General features: G+C 28.1%; 2 protein-coding genes across 3 annotated transcripts in view; one reads left to right on the forward strand and one right to left on the reverse strand.

Annotated features, from left to right (window-relative positions):
- The window catches only part of LOC136081600 (alpha-1,3-mannosyl-glycoprotein 4-beta-N-acetylglucosaminyltransferase A-like), an 87,977-nt gene extending 74,334 nt beyond the window's left edge, over positions 1-13,643 (reverse strand). The window contains exon 1 of one of the 2 annotated variants that reach the window (XM_065799029.1): positions 13,511-13,643. The gene's annotated coding sequence lies outside the window, so the exon portion shown is untranslated. The remainder of the gene's footprint in view (positions 1-13,510) is intronic. The other variant, XM_065799028.1, reaches the window with a different exon arrangement.
- Positions 13,644-14,273: 630 nt separating this feature from the next.
- LOC136081133 (uncharacterized) lies at positions 14,274-18,866 on the forward strand. The gene is made up of 2 exons (XM_065798424.1): positions 14,274-14,715; positions 18,574-18,866. The coding sequence occupies exons 1-2, from the start codon at positions 14,274-14,276 to the stop codon at positions 18,864-18,866; spliced, it is 735 nt and encodes a 244-aa protein (XP_065654496.1).
- The last annotated feature ends 7,307 nt before the right edge of the window (positions 18,867-26,173 follow it).

Consider the following 26,173-nt stretch of genomic DNA (forward strand, 5'->3'; position numbering starts at 1 on the left):
AATATAAAAAAAATCCAAAGACATATGGTTGCATGGCCTGGTTGTTTTGACATGGAATTACTCATAAATGATATTTATTTATCCCCAAAAATATTCAATTGCATTATTTTTGCTGATGACACTAATGTTTTTTTGTCAAAGTCAAATTTAAAAAATATTTTTCATTGTGTAAACACAAAACTTATAAATTTCAATGAGTGGTTTATAGCAAGTAAACTTTCATTGGATACTGAAAAAACGAAATATATTTTGTTTGCTAAACTATCTAAATCCGAGAACCTTTCACTTAAATTACCAGAACTAACAATTAACAATATTAAAATAAAAAGACCTTTTTCAATGAAAATACTTGGAATAATTTTTGATGAACATTTAAATTGGAAAAGTCAAATAAAGTTAGTCAAGAATAAAATTTCAAAGACTCTGGGGATATGTACAAAACAATTCCAAAATATTTATATAAAAACTTTTCTCAAAAGAAATAATAATATGAAACAAAACACTCAATAATTAATTACAACATTCCTCTAACATATCTAAAAAAATCTGACTTTTCGATTAAATTTCGGGGACCACGCTGTGGAATTTGGTTCTTGATGAAAATATGAAAAAAAAAAAAAATCTAAAACACTTACTAAATTTAAATAAAACACTCTTTAATTTAAAAAAAATAATAATTTTACTTTATGATATATCTTTCTTGTTGTTTTTGTTTGTCTGTTTTAATTTTGTATAAAATATATAACTAGATGAATTTAAATCTTCGAAATATTTTGAACCTTCTTAAATTCAAAATCTCTTTTAGATATTTAAATACATATAAACATATATTATGTATTGTATTCAATATGTATATATTAAGGTACGTAAATGTGCCGATTTGTAATTTTTTTTTTTTATATAACATTGTTTCATTTTAGCAAACTTAATAATTTTTTTATTTTTTTCAAACTTTTTAGCTTCACTCTTTTTAATAATATCAGAACTTGTAAAAGTATATTTTTCTCTATTTCACGAAGGGGCTTGATGATCAGACATTTTGTCTTCTGTCTGCTTCAGTCAGATTGTAATTATATTTATTTATTAGATCTAAAGGATAAATTTGTAAAACGAGTGCATTTTGACGAAAAATAATATAAGAAAAAAAAAAAAAAGAGATCGATAAGGATTGTATCACTCAAACAGAAATCTAATTAAAGGAGTGACACCTAGGTAATGATATTAACAATTACAATAACAATATTGTAGGAGTAGCGCGGTTCAGGGATGAGCGCGGGGCTAGTTGAGTAATTTTTACTAAATCAGAATTGGACTAATATACTGACGAATAAAATTGACTATTATATGTAATTATACGTTTATGAACTTGATTATTACACTAAAGTACAAAAAATTAAAAAAAGAATGTTACTTATTAATAAAAATATGCGGACCTTTTTTTTTTTAAGACTTTTTCGCCGCCTCCTTGGCGAGTAACAAAACCCGCCCTGGTTTGCGGAGCTGCTCAACCTGTCCCAGCGGGGTAAGTTGAGCAATCAACAAATAAATAAATATGCATGGTACAAAACTTGGGTGAATCATCAATAAAACTTTCATTAACATTAAACGTGTGTATAATTTATAAACATTTTATTTTATACACTTTAATGACGTAAGTAAGAAAAGAGAAAAATCTAAATAGTAAAAAAGCGTCATAAAATATAAAAAAAATTATTTTATACAATTATCCTGAACTTTAAAGCCCGATTTAAAATCTACTAATTTTAAAAAATATTTATAAATAATGTACCGCCTAATTATTTCTTATCAAAGTTGCTTCTTTGTGTTCGATAATTCAGTTTTATCTTTTCTTTCAAAGCTGCTTAACTTACCCCTACTAGACAAGGCGACACATTAGTATGGTTTTAAAGAGAACAATAAAAATTATTAAAAAACGGCTAGTTTTAATCGAAAGACCGATATATTGATAAAATATCAACGTTTAAGTAATGACAGTAAAAAAATTGATATGCATCCAAGAGTAAAATAGCAAATTTTTAATTTTTTTACTTTTATGGCTCTAAATAAAAAAAGTGCCTGTGTATCTTTCTCAACTGCTTTCCAGCAATCATTTGTTGCGCATTGAGTTAACATTCTAATTCCCTAACTTTCGTTTATTAGACGTTTTGTTATGTGATGCGTAGTTTTGAGATATTTAATTGCCCCTATGCTCAACTAGCCCTAAAGAATAAGATGAAGTAAAACAAGATAATAGACAAAAAATAATGTATAACACTAAATCAAATCACGTCACACTTTAAATAATTAATAAAAACTTACACTAAGAGTGTAATTTTTTTAATTTTAGGGGAAAGTCGAATAGCCCCGGACACTTAAGGAAAAAGTAGATTGCACACATGTACTAACAGAAAAAAAAGTGTCAAAAGACTTTTTTAAAAGTATAAACATTTATCTATTAAATTAGAAAAAAAAAATTATTATTGCTACGTTAATAACATACAAAAAATAAAATAAAAAATGTTAGAAAAAAGACATGACTCAAAACTAGGAGTAGCCCCGGCACATATTTTAATTACGATTTTACCTCTTTTTTACCCATGTGACACAAATGTTAAATAAAATTAATTAACATTGGAATGTTCTCAACACATTTTTAAAAGAAATCGCCTTAAAAAAAATTGCCTCAGATATATAAGGAATGAGAAGGAAAATGTCATCGCATTAGCTTTTTGCTAATGAAAACAAATACTTTATAAGCAGTTTTTTCAAATCTTAGATCTTTTTATTGGGATTAAATGAATTACTATTATGGGTTTGTGTATTATATTAAATGCATTATTGTTTTTATAGAAAAGCTGCTTATTTTCATTATGTAAATGGATTAAGTTGTCTGGAATTACACTCCAAACATGTGTCCGATACCACCCGATCATACCTCATTTACAAATACAAGTTTTAAAACCTGTGAATTATAGTATTATACGAATTTTATGTTTTATTTTTAGAGAAATAATTTTAATTAAAATGTATCTTTAATCAATAAAAAGTTATTAGTTTACATAAAAATTAGATATATTAATAAGTGAATCAAATATGATGATACATAGCACAGTGAGTCAAAGCAACGAAAAATGGTAATAAACCCCTCACAACTTTGCTATAAATTAAGTGCCCTTTTTTAAATAATATTAAATTACAATAATTTTTTATTTCAAAAGTATAAAAAAAATTTTTAATAAAACTTTTACTTTGTATTTTATGGTAAAAAGAAGTAAAAATATTTGATATTATTTTCAGAGAAATCTGAAAAATGTGAGATTTCTATTTATGTTTAAAGACTTTTTTTTGAAAGAAGACAGCAAGTAATTGTATTTTTTTAGTTTATATATCAGCTTAAAAAATGTTCCATCTAGTTCCAAAAAGAAAAATATATATATTTATATATATATATATATATATATATATATATATATATATATATATATATATATATATATATATATATATATATATATATATATATATATATGTATATATATATATATATATATATATATATATATATATATATATATATATATATATATATATATATATATATATATATATATATATATATATATATATACAGTATCGGACAAAACGACTGCAACCAAATAATGCTAATTTAGTTTCTTTAAATTAAAAGTGCTGCATTTTTTTAATTTAGAGAACTAACTATGTAACTGTTTAGAGACAAAGTTCTTCAAGTTTTATTCATCACAAAGTTCATTATTTGTTCACGAAAATTAATAAGTTAATCAAAAGTATCAAAAAAAATTGATTTCCTTATGGACAAAACAAGTGCAACTCGACAAAATGTTGACCAAGCTGTATTTCGCTATCAATATTTGGTGGCGAATCCTTTGTTGTCGATTACAGCCTTCCATCTTCGGGGCATAGATTCGATCAGGTGATCAATGAAACTTTGTGGAATCGCTGCCCTGGCCTTTTGGATTTGTTCAAACAGTTGATCCTGATTACGAACACCTTCACGATTAATTCTGCGGTTGACGATCTCCCACAGATTCTCGATAGGGTTGAGATCCGGAGATTGACGCAGTCAATCCATCTTCGATAGGTGGTTGTCTTAAAACCACTGCTTGACTACTTTTGCAATGTGTTTCGGATCATTCTTTTGCTGAAAAACCCATTTTATTAGCATATTCCATTCAGCATAAGGTAACATAACATCTTTCAGGGTATTTTTATACATGAAACGGTCCATTATTCCATCGTTTCGATGTATTGGACCTAGATCGCTAGCAGAAAAACACCTCCAGACCATTACATTGTCTCTACCGTGCTTCGCGGTCTTATGGAAGTAACGTAAATCGAGGCGTTTTCCGGCCGGTCGACGTACACGGCAAATGCCATCGCTCCCAATGATGTTGAACTTCGATTCATTACTGAACAGGACAGTTCGCCATTACTGCACATTCCAGTCAATATGAGATGTAGCAAACAGGAGTCTTTTTTTCTGGTCTTTTAGTGAAATCAACGGTTTCTTTGCAGGGCGTCGAGAAAACAATCCGGCTTCAACAGCACGTCGTCTGATTGTTCGGTCCGATACAGGCAGCTCTAATTGCTTTTGTATCTCGACTGATGATATCCAGGGATCCTTCTTGACGGATCTGACGATCATAGAATCCTCTCTAGAAGTGGTGGAACGCGGTCTTCCACTTTTGTTATCTGCTGCCAACTTCCCAGTAGAACGATATTTGGAACATAGTCTTGATACGGTTCATTTTTTCACGCGATATTTATCACAAATACTTTTTTGTGACATTCCACTTACGTAATTGCCAATAATTTTCTTTCTTAGTTCCAATCCAAGACTGTCGGGAGCCATTTTTGCACTTGAAGTCATAAAAATAATAAAAATAAATAATCACGCTTCTCAAGGCTTACCGTGTTACATTTACCTTATACAATAATGCTCTGTGGAACACAACGTCTTGGTTGGATGTGGACTGTATTGATAAAATGAAACACTTGTTGTATTTCACCTCTTGTATTGATGTTCTTCGATTAAACACTTTGATAAAACTCACTTCGATAAACTGGCTTGATAATACTGACTGATTGACTTCCATATACTGACTGAATTACATGTCGATTTGCATGTCTCTTATATAGTAAAATGAACCTGTGTGAACCTGTTCTGGAAGATTCTAGATGCTTCTTTTTGATGCTTCTCGAAGCTTCTGGATGCGTCTGGATGCTTCTGAATGTTTCTGGATACTTCTGGATGCTACTGGATGCTTCCAGATGCTTCTTCTGGAAACTTCTGGAAGCTTCTGCATGCTTCTGGAAACTTCGGGAAACTTCTGGATACTTCCTTTTATTATTAAAAAACTTCCGTGTCATTGACACGGACCAGACTTAAGAAAATGAAACAAACCAAAAAAGTTGTACTTGTTTTGTTCGCTGCAAAATGGCACTAGTCAACGAAATTCTGCCTGTGTGCTGTCACCTGTCAGCTGATTGCTCATGTCATGGCATGCTATGACTCCAGACTCCTGAACTGTTTGCTGTGGTAGTATAGTTCGTTTCGTTTTTAAGACATGTAAAATTAGGAACACTTTTTAGCATTGTTCGATGTTGGTTGCAAATGTTTTGTCCAATACTGTATATATATATATATATATATATATATATATATATATATATATATATATATATATATATATATATATATATATATATATATATATATATTTTTTTTTTTTTTTTTTTTTTTTCTAGTAAATTAACATTTCTACTTTTAAAAAATAAAGGGATTACTGCGGTATCCTGCAGTATTGGAAGTTATTAAAGAAATACAAATGTTGTTAAAGACGTAAAAACCTTGTTTTCCGCCATTTTTGAAAGTATTTTGTTATAATCAAAACAAATGAAAATGGCGGAAAACCTAAAATTTAATTTCAATACTTGTATTACTTGCTCTAATATAGTTTTTAAATCATAAATATTAAATGTAGTTTTAAAAAACGCGATATTATATATTTTTTTATTGATGGTTCTTAAAAACAATAAAATGATTAGATCTTATCCCAAATGTACGTGAATTAGGAGTGGATAAATTAAGATTATGGAAGGATTTACTTAATAAAATAAAAAATACTGAAGAAACTCGCAAAGAAAACTTAAGTAAAGTAAAGGTTGCTTTAGTTATATTTATTCCAAAGGTGAAGAAAAAACTAAAATTTATGGACGAAATTATGATACATTTATAGAAAAAGAAAACCGTAGGCTTTAAAGAAATCTTAAGAGCAATAAAAATAGCCGTTTTGATTCTGGAAAGCCCCATAAGCAATGGAGTGTTTTTGGAGTGCGAAGCAAAAGAAAAAAAATAAAAGAACTAGCCACTGAACATCTTGAAACTCTATTTATAGCTTCTGCAAAAATTGCAAATGCTGCTGGAGAAAAAAAAAAGCTTCTATTTTAAAAAGCAATATTTCTAATGTTTTAGAGATAGAAAAAATTGATGAAACTTTGGATAAAACTTTTCCCATTAATATAAGTGTAGAGGAAGCTCTTGCGTTAAAAATGATCACTGATCCTAAACAATATCAAATGATCAAAAACTCAGCTCTTGTACACAATGCACATATTTATCCTACCTTGCACGATATTTTCGAGGAAAAACTGAAATGCTATCTTGAGAATATACCCTTTTCTGAAATTTCTGCAATGTGTACTCTTCAAAGTTAGATCACACTGTGAGTAAAATAACTGAAATGATTGATATGCCTAATTGTGGTCAAGGTAACAAAATATTTGGAGTTTTATATGGAAAGATTGGTTTTGATGGAGCATCAAGCCAAAGTATTTATAAACAGAAATACGAGACAAGCAACGCAAGTATAGAACTTAAAAGCAAAGAAAATCTTTTTAGCTCAGCTTTTTTGCCTCTATTGCTCAAAGTAGATGGCAAAATTTGAAAAAATGGAAATAATTACCTTCAAGATGTTTTGCAAAGTTTTTGATATGGCAGGAAGAAAGGAGACCTTTAATATCAGCAATAGAGTTGACGTTACAATGTTTGATAGTAAAGTAGTTAACGCACTTACAGAGACATAATCCACTCAATCCTGCATTGTGTGCAATGCTAAACCCAACAAAATGAACAATATTGATTTATTAAAAACAAAAACTGAGAATGAGTCAGCCTTGGGGCTCGGAATTTCAGCTTTGCATTGCTGGATAAAATGCTTGGAACTTATTCTTTATTTAAGTTATAAAATTGAAATTAAAAAGTATAAGCCAAAAGCAGTTGAGGAAAAATTATCTGCAGACTTAAAAAAAAAGAGATTGAGGTACTCTTCAGAGAACGGTTAAGCCTATATGTTGACATGCCTATAACTGGGTCTGGAAATACCAATGACGGCAATACTGCCAGAAGAGCATTTAAAAATAGTGAAGTGATATAATTGAAAGATTGCATAATATTCTCATAACCATATCTTGTGGATATCCTAATAATCAATGAATTAGATTTATACTGCGCTGAAACAGCTTAACGTATAGTGAGTTTGTACGAATGGTATTTTTTGCCTCCTACTGTACATAAACTGCTCCAGCATAGTTCTGCTATATCACATAAATTACCTTTGCCAATCGGGGTATATTCTGAAGATGCATTGGAGAGTTTAAATAAACAGATAAAAAATTCTAGACTTAAGCACACGGCAAAAATATCAAGGTTAAATACAATGATAAATCAGATGCACTTCCTTCTAGTAAGATCAGATCCAAAAGTATCAAGCATATTTTTTAGAAAACATAAGAGCTTTGGAGGAAAACGGTTACCAGAAGAAGTTATAAAATTAATTGTAATGTAAATAATAAAATAAATGTAACAAAATATAGTTTTTTTTCTCTATGTATCAACATCCTTTAAAAACTATTTTTTTGAAAATATTAAGTAGAATAATATATTAAGATAATGTGTTTGTCTTGAGAATTCTAAAACTAAAAGAAACATTATTTTCTACGCGTATAGTCACCTTTCATACGCGCATTATACGAATTGAAGCTACGTGTAAAAAAAATTTTTTAACAAATTTGAAATCTATGACCCAAAAGATATAATTTTGGTATATATCATAATTTATTTACATTTTATGTCAAATTTTATTTAACTTTTGCCGTTTTTTGATCGTCCTGAGTCACTGTGCATCGCTCTTCTGGTTGCGGAAAACAACATCTTGTTCTCCGAGCCAATCGCTTTGACATGTTAAGATTTACATATGTCATATTTTTACTCAAATAGTGTTTAAATAGTATTTAAAGTTACATAGCTTTTTTAGTTTAAGGTTTACATTAAGTGTCCGGTGTTACCCGCGGTCCGGAGCTACCCGACTTTTCCTTGCATTGTTTTATATCATTAGAAGGAACTTAAATCTAATAATACGATGGTAAAAGTTTTAAATCTGGCAATTTCTTAAAAAGCCATGATCATTAAAGTAATAAATTTTATTAAACTGATTTCTTAAGAAATTGCGACCAACTTTGAAAAACAAAGTTCGGCATACGGCATTTTCGTTAATGAATTTTGTTATTTTCAATTTAATTCGATATATTGGCAAAAGGTATCTCCACTGCTTGAAAATTCAACATATTTTAGATACTAATCTAGAACAGAAACAAAGTTTTTTAATGCCGATAATTTTTTTTTTTGTAGTTATTTTAGGTGCTCCCAGAAGTCCTTCCGGTCTTATCACATTTAGTTTAAAATCAGTACTATAAAACCCAAAAACCCTCATAGTTAAACTAAAAAACTGTATAGATATGTATAAAGATGTTAGAGTTGAAATTCTTTTTTAAAATAAAAACAAAAAAAACATTAGTAACAATGTCACAAAAAAATAGAAATATAAAAAGCAAATAAAAACAGAAAACAAATAATAAAAATGCGACATAATAAAGAAAGTATAAAGAAACTTAATATATACTAAGTATATAACACGCGCGGACCAATAGGGGTGTTCATTGTGGCAATGGTTATGGCCACAATTTAAAATTTGTACTCTTTGTTACGCATTGTATATAATATGTACTAAAGCTATTTTAAAATTTTCAAAATTAAATGCGAAAATACATTAGGGATTTACTTTTTAATTTAAAATGAATTTTAATGCTTTGTAAAACTTGCGATCCACTGGTTTACTAATTAGCTGCCATAGCGATAAAAATTTGACGATAGCCAAACTTATTTTGCGTTTTTTCGCTCATGGAAAATTAATAACTCTAATTTGGCTATAGAGAACCTGCATTTGTCACAAAGGTTCATAAGTTACTGACGTTTTATTTTATAAATAAATATTTTTTTAAAAATACTAAGTTATCGATCTTTTAACCGCGAAAAAAATCTTGGCCACGTTTGTATCAAGTATACGATTTTACTAAAATATGCTTCTAATTGCGTTATTAATTGGATAGCAGCGGTTTTTGGTATAAAGTTGTTTCAAACTGGTGTTTGAAAAAAGTGTTTACTCAAAAATTAAAAAGATTTAAAATTAACAGTTTTAGGTTGCGATCGGCGAAAAAGGTTAGAGTGAAAAAATTACTGATTTATATTAGGAATCTTTACTTACAGAATTTTTTTTTAATAAAAACGAATTTAATATTTATTTTCATATACTTTATAAAATTAATAAAATTATTATAAAATTTTTGATAAAATATTAATTTAAATTAGTAATAAAGAGTAAATTTAATGTAACATTTTAAAAACAAAGACAAAAAGTTTTGTTTAAAAAAAGAATAAAGAAAAAATTCGCTTTCACATCTTTTCGCTTTTAAAGTTTTTGCTTTAACGACCCGCTACTGTAGCACAGTGTGCTATGATGTGCTATAAGTCGAAATTAATTTTATTCAATTTTTGTATAAAAAACTATTCAATGAAGGTAACGTATCGATTTACATAAAAACATAAGGATTGGTAATCAAAAAAGGCGTCTTCACTAAAAGTTTTTAATTTTAATTTGTCATTCTGAACAGAATTTTAGGCGGTCAAGCGCTAAATAAGTCTTAACAAATTTTTTTTTTAAATGTGTTGCCATTTAATATTAGGAAATTTATTTTACAATTATAAACGTTATTGAATTATAGTTTTAATACAAATATTGGCTATCAATTATCAAGTCTGTTTATTTTCTTGAACGTTTAGTTTAAAATAATTGTTTGTTTGTTTTTTGCTAATACTAGTCATATATTTTTTCGCCATGTTTGGTCAGGGTTTTTATGGTTGATATTCACGGCAAAAAATATATATGATGAGTTGAAAACAGTTTTGGTTGCAGATACTTGCAGATGTAGGCTATGTAATTAAAACATTACTCATGATTTTATACCACGACAATAAAGTGTCGCGGTATAAAATCACACAATGTCAATAAAACTTTTTTTAATAAATAGCACTATGTCACAAAAATAAATCTCACAATGTCAATAAAACTTTTGTTCTATTATTAATATATATTATTGATTATACAAAAACCCTATATACATGGGTTGCCTAGATATTATTAGTAAAATAATAGCCAACTAGATTATATATATAGTAATTCAGTATATATATTTAATAGATACTCCAATACTCCAGATACTCTAAATTACCCGCAGTATTGCTGAACCTTTTAAAAAAATCTCAATATGCGTTGGGTTAACGACGTTGGGTTAACAATTGGCTGGTATATACTGCCATAAGGGGGTAGTTTTTACTGCAAACCTTGCTTCTTTTTCAAGAAAATTAGTTCTTTAGAGAGCGAAGATATATTTTGCAACTGGACAACTGCATCGAGTTGCTCATAAGGCAATCAGTGAGCATGAGCAATCTGTTGAACATGATAATGCGACCTCTATCTTTGTTAATCAAAGTGAATGCATAATTAATTGCAAATTTATTAAACAGTTTCAGATTGAAAAAAAAATAGTGGAAAAATGTGTTGCACGGGTATTTGTCTCCAAATTTCTTTCTTCCACGTAAAGTTTAATTATACTTTTATTTTTGGATTATTTATCTTTTTAACCTATTATTATATACATATTTATGTAGGTCTAATAACAAAAATCTAATGGTTTATTTTTTTACGCATGACACATAGATGTGTTTACATTTTGTGGATCAGACCAGAAAAATGGATCATGACACAACAAAATTTTTCTCGGCTCATTAGAATTACTAGCTGATTACGATCCATTTTTAGCTAAAAATAAAAACAATCAAGTGAGCCAAGGTAAAGGTAGCACTTCCTATCAATCAACTAACGTTTGTAAAGAGTAATTCAAACAAATTGGCAACTCACTTTTATAAATAATTGGTATAGTTAAAATATAGTACAGTTGCCAAGTGGGCTAATTTATTTAAAGATGGTTGAGAGAGTCTCGAAGATGATCCGCGCTCAGGGCACCATGAAACCACGTATAAAGCTGATAATATTGAACGTGTGCGAGTCATTATTGAAGTAAATCCGCATGCAACTCGTGATTTAATTGAAGCCTTGACATCAATTAATCGTTTTACAATCAGCGAAATCATTCACAACGCACTTAAAAAAAGAAAATTAACATCACGTTGGATACCCCACGAGTTAACCGATCAAAATTGCAAGAATATAATTGAGGCATGTAAGGAAAATTTAGCCTTTTTCAGAAACGGCCCATGGAAACTATGAGGTATTATTACAGGGAAAGAGTTGTGATTTTTTTTGAGACAAGTTGGACACAAGTCGGCTAACGCTAGTTGGGTCGGTGAAGGTGAAAGTCCAAGAACTATAGTAAGATGCGACAGGTTTCAGCCAAAAAACATGTTCTACATCTTCTTTGAAATAACAGGTGTTGTTCATTTGGATTATGTTAACTTAGTTTCAACTTAGTTTCTCCGCGCAGCGGCCTTGCTCGGCAAGGTTCTTGTTTCGGAGTTAAAGAGTTGAGAGAGGGTTGCACCACGAATAACAACTAAAAAATAAAAACACAAAAAAATGAGTAGCCTCCTCGACTGTAGTGGCCCCCCTCGGGCCTTGGGGAGGTGAATAATCTAAAAAAAAAAAAAAAAAAAAAAAAAAAAATGTTGAGACACCATTACTAGCAAACATTATGTAAAAGGGAGACACCATTACTAGCAAACATTATATAAAAAATTGTTTGAAACCTCTTATATGCGAAATAAATAAGCAAAGACCTAAAACAGGCACTCAAAGTTTCAAATTTCTCCATGATAACGCTCAACCCCATGTGTCTCAAACTGTCACAAATTGTCTAAACTAAGCTGAAATTACAATAACTCGCTTCCCACCATACTCACAAGACTTAGCTCCATCCAATTATGGGCTATTCAACTTGATAAAAAAAAATCTTGATGACGATACTGATTAGGGTGCAGTGAATTTTAGTTTTTTTTAGAATTTATTTAGCCTGGATGTGCAAATGTTGTCTATTCATTTTAGAAATACTTTGGAAAAATACCAATGCTCTAGGAAATTATCTTGAGGTGCCCCAAGACCTTTGAAATTTTAATGGGTCTCTAATAGTATATAAAAAAAAAAAAATTTAAAGTGTGTCATGCTGGGTCGCAAAAGAAGCAAAATTTTTTAAAAATTTCAAAAAATAACAATTATTTTATAAAAAAATTATTATTTAAGATTTTTTTGAATTTATTATCAAAAAAATAAACTTTTTTCATTTTTAGTTTAAAAGGTCATTTTTTCTGCAATAAACTATAAAATAACAATTTTTTTTTCAAAACAACTTGCATAACGAAGCTACTTCAAAGTATACCCAAAGAAAAGCATAAAAAAAACGTTTGACAAATGGCTTTAAAGGATGCAACTTTTGTATAGATAATGATGGACATTATGTAGGAAATTTAATAAAATAAAATTAAATTTTAAAGTCGTTTTGCACTTAGATTTACTAACTTTTGTCAACATTAGTAACTGCCGTGATTAGTCGTATGATAACGCTTCCAATACATGTAGGGTCTACTCTGGGTTGAAAACCCATTTTAAGGAGTTAAACCTACAAGATAAATACGTTTCATGCGCCGGCCTTTTAATCTGGTTGGTGTTGCAGCAGCTGAGTCTTGTGTTGCAGCTGCTTTGTTCTTGGACTATTTTCAACAGCTAGATAACTTTCTTTCTGTTTTTTTGATAGATTTTTGGTACTAGCATTTTTAGCTTTAATTGCAAATTTGTAAAAATTTGTAATTAAACCTAGCGAAAACTTCTTAGATTAAACAAAAAAATTAGTATTGAGAGAATTCGTATTTATTGATGTTCATATATTAAATAACTTTAGCTCTCATACAAGATGTCGTCATTTATTTATATATATATATATATATATATATATATATATATATATATATATATATATATATATATATATATATATATGTATATATATATATATATATATATATATATATATATATATATATATAAAATTTTTTAAATTTACTTACATGTTTGCATAAAGTTGTTCGACTTGTTTTTAAATCAAATGTTTCAGAAATAAAATCTTTATTTATACAAGTTTTAAAACAAAATAAGATTATTGCAAAATAAATTGTTATTTTGTAAGCGCCTACTATTATGCTTTTCCACATTCGTGGGATCGAATTTCTTTTTAGACGTGCATATTACCACTAGTACTTCGCTGATTGCTAAATCTCTTTGGTCGCAATCTTAAAACTCAGAATCCCATGGATGACATTTAGTTTGATAAAATCATGAAAAAGAAAACAAAAGCTTTATATAAAATTTTTATAATTTAAAATGGAAAATGATGAAAATGCGTACAAATCATATAAAAAGTTTTATCAAAATAACATAAAACAAGCTAAAATAAAGTACTATTTTAACCAGCTAGATAAAAATAAGTTTGATATCAAGAAAAATTGCTCTTTTATAAATGAAGTAACTAGAAGAGAGAAAAAGAAACTCTCTTCGTTACCAAAAAAAGTAATTATTAACAACAAAACTATAACAAGTGAAAAAAATATTTGTCAAGAATTTAACAAATATTTTATTGATGTAGGCGCCTCTTTTGCATCTAACATTGTTCAGTCAGCTAAAGTGTTTGATGTATATTTGGGAGAGTAACCCGCAACTAGCATATCTGTTAAAAAAATAAATAAACACGAGTTTAACAAAGCGCTTTTTGAACTAAAGCATAATAAGTAATGTGGATATGACGACATTGCTGGTAATGTAGCTATAGATGTTATGGATAGATCAAGTAAACCATCATTTTACTTAATACCATTTTCATTTGAGAATAGTATATTTTCTGATAAATTAAAATCAGCCAAAATTCACCCAGTTATAAAAAATGGTGATTGTTCTTCTGTTTGCAACTACCGTCCTATATCACTACTTTCTGTCTTTTTAAAAATATATGAAAAGATAATTTTTAATAGAGTTTATGATTACATGACATTAAATACGCTTTTATACAAAAATCAATTTAGATTTCAGATATACTGCTCTACTGAACATACTATTATTGAACTTTCCAATAAAATATCTATGCCCATTGATAAAAGGGAACACGTACTAGGAGTGTTTATTGATCTCTCTAAGGCATTCGATACTGTTGATCACGGAATTTTACTTTCAAAGTTAAAGCATTATGGCATTAAAGTCCTAACATATAAATGGGTTAAAAGTTAACTTTTTAATAGAAAACAGTTTGTTGTCCTGGAGGAGTCAGAAGCTCTTGATATTGTTTGTGGAGTCCCACAGTGATCAATCTTGGGACCTTTATTATTTTTAATATATATTAATGATATGAATAAAGCTTCTCATAAAGTATCGTCAATTATGTATGCAGACAATACAAACTTATTTTATAACAATTTTGATGTAAAAATATTGTTCTAAACAATGAACACTGAACTAGAAAGCTTTAACCAATGGTTTATAGCTAGTTAGTTAACATTAAGTTGTGAAAAAACAAGTTTTACTCTCTTCCATAAAATAAGACAATCAATTAGGGGAGAGTGTGTATGAAAGAGCCAGTTTTAAAATGGCGTGAAAAAAACTCATTTGTAATAACTTTTTTTTTTTTAATTCAATAATTACATTATTGGGTAATATTTTAAAAGTAAAATAAATCGGATAACATGCTAATAATCTATCATACACCTGTTTTAAAAAAAGAAAGAAAACAGCTCTTTCATTGTGCCAATGAAAGAGCCACCTCTGTGCCACGAGTAAGCCATAACTTTTTTCGAACGTCTATCAGCCGTAACTTTTTTTTTAACACTATCAAGTCTTTTAAAAATACTAAACTGTTAAATAGACTTCTAAAAATCAGATTGTACATAAAGTTTTATAACTCTATGATAATCAATGATAAAACAAATGATAAAACAGCTTTAATAATAGTTTTACAAATTATTCAAAATCAAAAAATTAAATGAGAATGAGAATAATGAAATAACATAATAATAAAAATACATAATAATATAATAAATACATAATAGAATATAATAAAATAAATCAAACAATACAAAAAAAGTTTTAAAAAATTATTTAAACTTTAAAAAAAAATGACTTTTTTAGAATTGACTTTTAAAAATTTTATTAAATATTATTTTAAATTCAAACGGAGCTATGTTTTACAACATCAGGAAAAGTCATTAAAACAACTAATTTCGATCGAATAAGCTCAATGAAGCATTACAAAAAATATATGAAGTCGTTAAAGCGCAAAACGATTATTTAGTATTAAAAAAAAAAAAAAAAAAAAAGTCGGCTTATTCGTAGCATAAACAGTGTTGCCATACAAAGAGTTAAATACAATAAGGATCGGATGCCACCAAGTTAGAAATAATGGTATTGGCTCCTTCAAAACCTGGCTCTTTCGTACACACTCTCCCCTAATCTTCAGTCAAAGTTGCCAAATCTGTCAATCAATAAAAATGAAATAAATCGAGTAAATCAAACAAGGTTTTTGGAAGTAATACATGATGAGAACCTATCATGGAAAGAACATATTAGTCTCATTGAAGCAAAAATATCTTTTGCTAAGTGCATTACATAAATCTAGGGCCTTTCTTGATTATAAATCACGCAAAATGCTTTACTTCAGTCTTGTTCATTGTCATCTCTCCTACGCTAATATTATTTGGGCTGACACACACACAACTAAATTGATAACATTACAGAGCCTACAAAACCACGCATCTAAAGCAGTTAATTATTTAAAGAGATTAGAAAACCCTTCCCCTGTTATGAAATACATGAATGTGTTAAATATATCATAAATATAACTTAATTCGCTTCAAAATACTAGTATTTATGTATAAATATGAAAATAACTTGCTGTCAAAAGTATTTTCTGATATTTTTACATCGGCGTTTTCACAAAAATATAATTTTTGGTCTAATACCAACCATAACTATCACTTGAGCAAAGTAAAATACCAAATGTCAAAATTCTCAATTATTAGCCAAAGCCCGTCATTATGTAATCAATTAAAAAATAACAATATAAAAAATTTGAAAAGCACTTTTTCTTTTAAACGACAAATGAAATTGCATCTTCTTAATTTCTGACATATAAGTAAGTATGTTTGTATATGTTTGTGTGTTTATGTGTATATATAAGGGAAACTATGCACCCTTGATCCTAAAATCCAGGGGGAAAAAAACTAAACAAAAATTTACGAAAGACAAAACTATAAAACTATTTTAGAGTTTTCTGTATTTATGGTTCTTATAAATTTTAAGAAAGTATATATATTCTTTTTATAGTCAATATTATTTTTACAACTATTATTAATTTCGGAGAATGTAATTAACATAATGCGCCCTGGATTTTATGATCGAGGGTGCACGCTTTCCCCTACATATGAGTATGTAAGCATATATGAGTTTTTATTCTTCACGTAGTATTTTTCAGAAAAAATATTTTATTGTAAATTTACTAAAGCCATGTGGGCTTTAAATGTTATTGTAAAGGAGCTCTATGAAAAGATTGTGATGACACCAGTCATCCGTAACTTCTTTGAGCCCCTGTCTGGTTTATATATATTCATTGTGTAACGTAAAAGTTTCATTGTAAATTTATTATTTTATTTTTTTATGAACAGAGAAATATATTAAAAAAAAAAAAAATCAAAAATAAAGTAATTTACTGTGTTTAATTTGTTATTATTTTGTGTGTATATATAATTCCAATACTTTTTAAATTTTTTTTTTTTTTTTGCTTGCTCAATAAATGTTTCTTTTCAACATATCTATCTCTATACATATATATATATATATATATATATATATATATATATATATATATATATATATATATATATATATATATATATATATATATACATATTTATATATATATATATATATATATATATATATATATATATATATATATATATATATATATATATATATATATATATATATACATATTTATATATATATATATATATATATATATATATATATATATATATATATATATATATATATATATATATATATATGTATAGAGAGAAAGAGGCGATTCTACAAATAAAATAAGGGAGGAAGGGCGAGGTGAATCCTTATAAGTACAGGCTTCTAAAAATAAAAGTTCTCAAAACTAAATTTTATCCGACTGAGTTGTGTCAAATACCCGACTGGCCGACTAAGCTTGTAAAAAAACCGACTATAACTTGAATATATATATATATATATATATATATATATATATATATATATATATATATATATATATATATATATATATATATATATTATTTATATAAAATGAATAAGGACAACTTTTGATGGAACTCTGACTTTTATGCCTTTCGGCAATTATCAACCGTTTTGTATTAGTCTAAGAGCTTGTGGCCGCCAGACCTACGTTATTTTATAAAGGCTGAAAATTTCTTAGCGCATACTTCTGACACAAGTAGAAACGACGGTCAACTGCGTACTTTAGATCATGGTGGCTTCGACTAGTAACAGGTACCAAAGATAAAAATAAAGTATTGGTTTCTATCAGCATTTATTAACAGTTACAACTTACACTAGAAGCCCCAGGTTTTTTATATACCTAGAAACCCCAAAGTGGATCAATTGATCCAACTTAATATTTATATGCATTTAGACTTATTTTCTTGTTTAAATTTATGAAACTAACAGTTAAAACTGTTAATTTTGATGTAAATTAAATAAAATATATAAATTTCTTTCACCCTACATATATATATACATATGTTTTATGCTCAAAATAAGTAGAAGTTTAGAAGATTTGCCAGAAAATCTGGATTACTAGCATATTATCTAAATTATTCAAACAGATTATTTAAACGGAAAAAAAATGAAATAAAATGAAAATATTAGCGAATAAAATAAAATATTGTTCTCGCATATATGGTATACATATACTGCTACCACAGTACACTAATATTACTGTTTTACACTATGAAACTTACTACTATATTGCCCTGGAGAAAATAATCGTAAAAGCTAATGATATTATAATGAAACGCTTCATCATCAAAAAACTCTGTTGTAGCACATCCTCTTTCAATTGACCAATCAGTTACATATCAACGTCCAAAACGTGTGACGGCGCAACAGTGTTTGTTCATATTACAAGAACACTCGAAAATTGACAAGGGTGATGAATCAGATTCAACAAAAGAATATGACGAGGCAGATGTTGTTGAAGATAATCTTTCTGATGGCAATGAAATTAATACTTTTATTTACAATTCAGAAAGTTGGAGCAATAATGACGTAGAAGAAAACTCATGCGGTGGGAGTAATGATTTAACTGCTAAAACTCAAAGAGATGATGTAAAATGAACTATTGAGTCAAAAATTGAGGTAACTGGAAGATTTCAAACTCAAAATGTGTTTACTGCCAAGAGCGGAACAACTTCTTATTGTCGTAATGTTTTGACACCTATTGATGCATTTAGACTAATTATGGATGAAGGATTTACACGCTTTATCAAAAATGCACTATTTTTTCTGCCTATTTATCAAATGAAGGATGGAATATTAGCGGCATTGAACTTGATGCTTTCATAGGCTTGATATATCTTCGCGGATGCATGAACGCAAGAAATTTTCCAGTTAAATTCCTTTGGTCTGAAAAATATGGCAACAAAGCTTTTATAGAAACTATGCCGCGTTCTCTATTTGAAGACATCATGAAAAACATTAATTTTTATATACGTTCAGAACGTAGAGAGCTCCTCTAAAGTGATAAATTTGCTCTTATGTCATGGGTGCTGGCAAGATTTGTAGAAAACAGTCAAAAATGCTATATACCTGAGGAGTCTTAAACAATTGATGAACAGTTGTTCCCAACTAAAGCTCGATGTCGCTTTACACATTATATGCCTAATAAACCGGACAAGTTTGGAATCAAACTCTGGATTTTAGCTAATCTAAAGAATAAATATTGTCCCAATATCAAACTGTATCTAGGTAAAGATGAAAGCCGTGTAGAAAATTTGGGTACTCATAAGGTCATGTCACTAGTGGAACCTTATTTTGGCCGCGGGTATAATGTTACTAAAAATAACTTTTTTACAAGTGTCGATCTTGCAACAAAACTTTTGCAAAAGAAAACGTCAATTGTTGGAGCAGTTAAGCATAGTAGAAAAGAAATTCCAGCATTTATTCCACTACCACTTAACGATTCGAATTTCTACATAAACGGACCATTGAACTTGGTTGTCTACCAGGCAAAGAAAAAAAAACTGTAATTTTATTATCAACACTTCATAGAGGGGCGACTAAGCAAAGTGATGGGAAGAAGAAACCGGAGGGAATACTTTATTACAATGCGAATAAATGTGGAGTTGATATTTTAGATTCAATGTGTCGACAAATCTCAACAAAATCTGGGTGCCGACGCTGGCCGCTAGCTGTTTTCTTCAATATTTCGGACTTGACCGGTGTAAACGCTTGGATCATTTTTAAAAAAGTTACACAACAAAAAATTTCGAGACGAAAGTTTCTTTACACTTTATCTGAACAGTTAAGAGAAGCAAATAATACTCACCGAAAATCTTTACTTGCTGCCAACAGTAATACCACAATAGTTACCAACAGTAATACACAATTATCAATTCGTTTGAGATGTCAGATAAAAACAAACTGCAAACGTAATCTGACATCAACAGTATGTGCAAATTGTAAGAAAGCTGTTTGTGGAAAGTTCTTGTCTAATATATGTAAACATTGCAAATAACCTTAATTATTTGAATAAAATTTGTTATGTATATCCACGTTTTCTGTAAGGTGGATCAATTGATCCAGCTTAGGTTTATTAGGTATAAATATTTTTCAGTCGCATCTCTGAATCTGTTTTTTATGTAGTTTTTCCGCTTTTCAGTAAATTATATCTAAATAATAAAAGTCATAAAATATCATTTTATCAACATTAAAATTTTAGCTTCAGCAAAGTATCAAAGTCGTGATTGGATCAATTGATCCACCTTGGGGCTTCTAGTGTTAAAATAAAAATTGTAATAAAAATGAAGTTAAAAATGGTTTTAATAACTTTTTTTTTTTTAATTTTTATTTTAAACAAAATAGCTATTAAAACCATTTTTTAACTTCATTTTTATTACAATTTTTATCTTAGATTCTTATTGTTATTAAATGCTAATAGAAACCAGTACTTTTTAACGCAATCAAACTGTAATTATTTTTAGTTAAGTCATGTAACCATAGACATAAGAATACAGAGTCTGGAAACACGGACCGTTTTTATTGTTTTTCGATTTTAAATTAAAAACTGCGCGACGACCAGGCGAACCCGCACAACTTAATAAAAAATGTCAATGTTTTAATGTAAATAGAGATTTGGAATGTTTGTTTGATACGGTTAAAGGAGTTTTTTTAGAACAAAGACATAAACTTACCTACAGATATAGGTTTCTTTGCTCCTAAAGTAAATAATTATGTTGAACAACATGCATATAAATTAGCATCTGAAGTAATCAAGACTTTGCATTGCAAAAAATTCTATTAATAAAATGTTACTGCTAAAAGTGTAAAGAATAAATAAAGATATTTCAAATTTATTAGAAATAGACATGTATCTGCTATTTCATATAAGATAGCAGTTCTTGAAAAAAAACTTGTGCAAGAAATTGAGTTTATCAATAAATGGTTTTAAACATCTTTAGAAAAAAAAAATTTAATAGCAGAAAAATTTAAAGTCAGTAGTGGATTTATTTTATTAAGAGTATTATGAATTGGTGATCGAAAGTTTACTAGCTTCACACTTCAGCAATATAACTTTAGGTAATACATTACTCACTAGAATGTCTTCTGTTATAGTAAACAATCTTTCTGATATAAAACCAGACATAAGTGAATCTGTAAAGAGAACTCAAGAAATAACTAATATATAGAGAAAAAGATTACAAAATCTTAATGAACAATTTTATAGAGATTGCCAACAGTTTGCTTCAGTTTTATTGCTTTGCAGGGTTATGGAAAATAATACTCAGAATTTTGTTAATGCAATATATAAAAACCCAAATAGTAAGCTTACAACCATGCATGGGCCAATGCATGGTGATGCATTGAACCAACGTTGAAGGTTGATGTTGGCTCAATGCAGGTTTGATCATTGGTTAGGCATTGGCCCAACGTTGTGTACAACATTGGCCCAATGTTGTATACAACGTTTACCCGACATTGGCCCAACGTTGTATACAACATTGACCTAACGTTGTATACAACATTGACCTAACGTTGTATACAACATTGGCCCAATATCGTATGTAACATTGGGTCAATATTGAATAAAAAGTTAGGCAAATAATATTATAAATTAGCTATATGCTGAATTTCAACAACAAATGTTCTACATTAATCTAACGTTTTATGCAATATTAGGTCGTTGTTAAAAACAGATGATTTGCATTGCTAAATTGAAATTTATAGAGAAATAAAAACAAAAATGTATAATAGAAGTATAAAAATTTATTTATTTAATTTACACAATTTCTCCGTTAAATATACATATTGCAAACACCAAACATAAACCAATAAACACATTGAGTTTTGAATAAAAAATTCCCTATAAAATTTATGGAGTAGTTTCGATATTAACTGTGCTATTTTTGATTGAACCGTGTTTAGCTAATGATTTTTGGTGCCCACGACTATGCATAAGCGATGCTAATTTGACTTCACAGCTTCAGCAAAAACGTTAACTATTTTTTTAATAATGCACCAAAGAAACATAACAAATTGGAAGTGAAAAAATAACTTTTCTAAACCACTTACCAATAGCGACATATGCAATCTACATTTTTCCAATTCCGATTTTTTGTCCTCTCCCTGCATAGTTTAATTTTTCAGCTAGGCCATTTTTAAAAATTATTCTAAGTAAATAACATATACAATCTCCGTCGTCTTTAACTCCAATTTGTTCTAAATAATCAATCTGCAAAAACATAGAACCTTACAATAACTAAAATTACTTCTGGTTAGACTTAAATTAATATAAAATCTCATTTACAAAAAACCTTCAAAGAGTATTTTGTTTCAGGTACATAATTTGTACGAAGATATTATACGAAATGCATGAACAAATCATAAAAAAATAATTAATACTTGCTTAAGTATTTTCTTGTTATTTAATTTTTCTTCTAGAGTACTTAAATTCTCTACTGCTTTTAGTGGCAATGACACTCTATCAGGCAAACCATTAATTGGCATATCTTTGTTACTCTTTCTAATTATGCTTAAAATTAAATTTGATATGTTTTGTGGTTCACCAAGTTCTTCAATGCTTGCCAATCGTGCTAATAATACCTGTATATTTTTAGGGGATACAATTTTAACTTGAAGCAATAAAGTTAATAATATTCTTGAGAAACTATACAACAAATTACAACATTTTGAAAAATTACAACATTTTGAAAAATTACAACATTTTGAAAAATTACAACATTTTGAAAAACTATAACATTTTGAAAAATTACAACATTTTGAAAAATTATAACATTTTGAAAAATTACATAGAATGATAAGACCTAAAAATCTTATTAATAAAAAAAATTTTTAAAAGATATAAATATATGATAACTACATTAATTAAACTTTGTAAAAAAAACCATTTTAAAAAGTTTTTCTCAGAAAATGTAAAAAATCTTCCCGAACTTTGGAAAGGCATTAACATTCAAATTAATAGAAATAATTTTAATAAATCATCTCCCAACTGTTTGCAAGAAAAAACTCAAATCCAATATTCATTCGTCTTACATTTACTATCAAAAGTATCCTAAACATCCAAATTTGCATAGTATATTATTATCTCCAACAAATATTCCTAAATTTCATCTCTTATATCTAAATTGAATCCAAAATATTATTAGGTCCAATTAGCATTCCCACAAATATTCTTATAGATTTTAACTATGAATTTTCAAATATTCTTTCTAAACTATTTAATACTTTATTTATAAATGAAGTATTTCCTGATATTTTGAAATTATCTTGCGTTATTCCAATATTTAAAAATGGCTCTAAACTTTCATGCACTAACTATAGACCTATTTCACTTTTATCTAAAATTAGAAAGCTTCTTAAAAAACTTTTGTAGTCTAGAGTGTACTCTTTTCTAAACTCATTTAATTGTTTAAATGATTTTCAATTTGGTTTTCGATCAAAACATTTTACTTGCCATACATAAATAATAATAATAATAATAATAAGTATAACAGAAAAAATCAGGTAATCTCTTGATACTGGTCATTTTGTTTGTGGTATTTTTATCGATTTAAAATAATCTTTCGATACTATTGGCCATAGTATTTTGATTTCTAATTTTGAACATTATGGAATTTGCGGTATTGTAAATCACTGGTTTCAATCTTATCTTTCAGATTGAAAACAATTTGTAAGCATTAATGGTTTTAATTCTAGAAATAAATCTGTTTTGTGTGGTATTCCTCAAGGTTCTTTTCTTTGTCCTCTTTTGTTTTTAATCTACGTAAATGACCTAACCAACTCTGTTTACTTTTCTTCAGTTCATTTGTTTGCTGATGATACAAATCTATCGCACATCAACAAATCGTATCATTCTTTATGTAAAAATGTTAATTCGGATCTAAAAGGTATAGTTCACTGTTTAAATGCTAATCTAATACGTCTCAACACAGAAAAAATCTGAACTAATTTTTTTTTTCTCCGAGAAAAAACGATTTCTTTAAAAATGTTGAAATCAAAATCAAAATTAATAATAAACGGCTATATCCTTCAAGAGTTATTAAATATCTTGGTGTATTAATTGATAGCAATTTTTCATGGAACTTTCATATTAATGAACTAAGCAAGAAATCTCGAGCTAACGTTATGCTTTCGATAATTCGTCATTATGTCGATAAAGTTACACTAAAAAATATTTACTATGCATTATTCTCATATCATCTTAGATATTGTTGTCAAGTTTGGGGTCAAGTCGGAAACTATCGCATTAGCAAGTTGCTATCGTCTCAGTGTCAATCCATTAGAATAATTAACTTTCAACCAATTAAATCAGATACACCAAAGTTCTTTAAAAAACTTTTCATTCCAACATTTCCAGCGCTAGTAAAGTATGCTAATCTTCTTTTTGTTTTTGACTCCTTAAATAAAAACTTACCACCTCCTATAACTTAACAACAATAAATTGTGCAGATGACACTAACTTGTTTTTGTCTCATAAAGATATTAATATGCTTTTTACTAATATGACAAATGAATTAAAAAAAGTATCTGTTTGATTTAAACAAAAGAGATTGTCTCTAAATATAGAAAAAACTAAATGGACACTTTTTTATCCACCTTCAAAAAAACAGAAACTGCCTCATATCATGCCAGACCTTTTAATTGATAATATAATAATAAAAAGAGAAAAAGTTACTAAGTTTCTTGGAGTATATATTGATGAGAATCTATCTTGGAGAAATCATATTCAATCATATCCAATAAAATCGCTAAATGCATTGGAATTCTCTATAAAGCAAGAAATATATTATGTAAACACCAGTTAACACAATTATATTGTTCATTTATACATTGTCATATAAACTACGCGAATATTATATGGGGAAGCACTCATAGAACAAAACTAAAATCTCTTTACCTTCATCAGAAACACGCAGCTCGCGCAATAAATTTTAAAAATCGGTTTTTTCTTACGAAACAACTTTTTAAAGAAATAAATATTTCAAATGTATATCAACAAAATGCCTTTAACATTTTATGTTTCATGTTTAAATGTAGAGAAAATTCGTTGCCAAACGTATTACAAAATCTTTATTGTATGAAACCTAAAAACAAATATAACCTTCGAATTAATAACAATCTTACTGCCCCTTTTTGCCATAAAAGCAAAGACCAGTTTTTTGTTTCTTATCGAGGTCCTTATCTCTGGAACAAAATAGTTTTACCAAATTTTGATTTTTCTACCCCACTAACTATAGCTTGATTCAAACAAAAACTTAAAAGAATTATATTTTTAATTGAAAATATTTTGATTTATTTTTAATTGTTTTTTTGTTTTGTTTGTTTGTTTGTTCGTTGTTGTTCTATTTTGTATATTTTGTTTATTTTTTAATCTTGGCTTTTTAAAATTTTATCTTGGTTTTTACATGTTTTGGCATAAAGTTGTATTATTATTATTATTTCACTTAAGACATTGTATTTTTATCAAAAATTAACCATATATTGTAAAGGGCTTCATGACAAGATCCACATGATCTTCTAGAAGTCCTATCGTTACTAATGTAAAAATTGTAAAATATAATTGGTTATTGTAATATTTTTAAGCGGCAAAATATTAAAGAAAAAAAATAAATAAATAACAAACTTGTTCACAGAAAGTAGACTATTAAATTCCTACTCTACTAAAAAATCTATTGTTTATCAGTGCGTCTGTGAATGGAATAGGAGCCTTGCATGCATTTTGAATGAGCCCAAAAAATAATATCCTAAATTCCGTTTACTCCATTTTAAACAATATCAATTTAAAAAAGTTCTGCACAACTTTTTATTCTAACTTTAAGACATATTATACTTACGATTAAAATTTTCTTTTAATTTTCTTTTCGTTGTTACTACAATTATCATCAGTACTTTTTGTTAATTTTTTT

The sequence above is a fragment of the Hydra vulgaris genome, chromosome 06 (assembly GCF_038396675.1).
Source record: "Hydra vulgaris chromosome 06, alternate assembly HydraT2T_AEP".
Taxonomy (NCBI): domain Eukaryota; kingdom Metazoa; phylum Cnidaria; class Hydrozoa; order Anthoathecata; family Hydridae; genus Hydra; species Hydra vulgaris.